General features: G+C 48.3%; 1 protein-coding gene across 1 annotated transcript in view; it reads left to right on the forward strand.

Annotated features, from left to right (window-relative positions):
* The first annotated feature begins 246 nt into the window (after positions 1-246).
* Positions 247-828, forward strand: part of LONRF2 (LON peptidase N-terminal domain and ring finger 2) — a 15,718-nt gene continuing 15,136 nt past the window's right edge. The window contains exon 1 of the mRNA XM_035894414.1: positions 247-360. Coding sequence (XP_035750307.1) covers positions 292-360 — 69 coding nt within the window. The 5' untranslated portion in view covers positions 247-291. The remainder of the gene's footprint in view (positions 361-828) is intronic.

Consider the following 828-nt stretch of genomic DNA (forward strand, 5'->3'; position numbering starts at 1 on the left):
GGCATCCTGTATGTGAATATGAAATCTGTCCTGCGAGAAAAACGGAAGTTGCTTCCAGGCTGAGGAATACATTTTGGGAAGGAAAGAAGGAATTGCCTTTTTTCCATTACAGGAGAGTGTAAATGTAACCATTGTGCAGTAGTGCTTTTTAGGTTACTCTGGCTGGAAATTAGATTATTGTATTTAACATGGACTAGTGCTTCTTTTAATGGAGTTCCCTGTAACCTTTCTTGTTTTCCAGCTCCTTGCAAGTGTTCACTAATAGCACAGCGAGCAGAACTCTGTACGTCAATGAAAAACTACCAGCAAGCTCTTCATGACGCGGATGTCCTCTGCCGAAACAAGCCCCACTGGCCTGCGGTACGGTGCTTGCATGTCGTAAAGACCAAAATGAAAACTGCTTGTTCTTGGGGCTTCTCTCTGTGGTGGGGGCAGCGCTGCTGAGGGCATTGTTGGAAGAACATCGTGGCGTTATCAGAGCTGGGAATGTCTGTCAAAAGCTAAGTTCTTCATAGGACAAGTCTTGGAAGGTCCTTCGCATGTCTCCAGCCAGTGGGATTTTAGTGGTGGGCAGCCAGTAATGTGGTTTTGTTTGTGCTGGTGCCCGTCGGATCTGTCGGGGCTAGTGCTGCAGCTTGGCAGCAGAATCGGGTCCATAAGGCTCCGGCAGCCTGGGATCACCCTGCGGTTCCCTCTGGGATGGTGCGTCCTATGCAGTGGGTGGTTTTGGTGGCCTGCTGGCCAATGTGTCTTTCTGAGGAGCACCCCAGACTGTTTTTTGTGTTTGTTTGTTTGTTTTTTGGTTTTTTTTTTTTTTCCCCCCCCCCT

The sequence above is a fragment of the Egretta garzetta genome, unplaced genomic scaffold, assembly GCF_000687185.1.
Source record: "Egretta garzetta isolate BGI_Z169 unplaced genomic scaffold, ASM68718v1 scaffold5, whole genome shotgun sequence".
Lineage (NCBI taxonomy): Eukaryota > Metazoa > Chordata > Aves > Pelecaniformes > Ardeidae > Egretta > Egretta garzetta.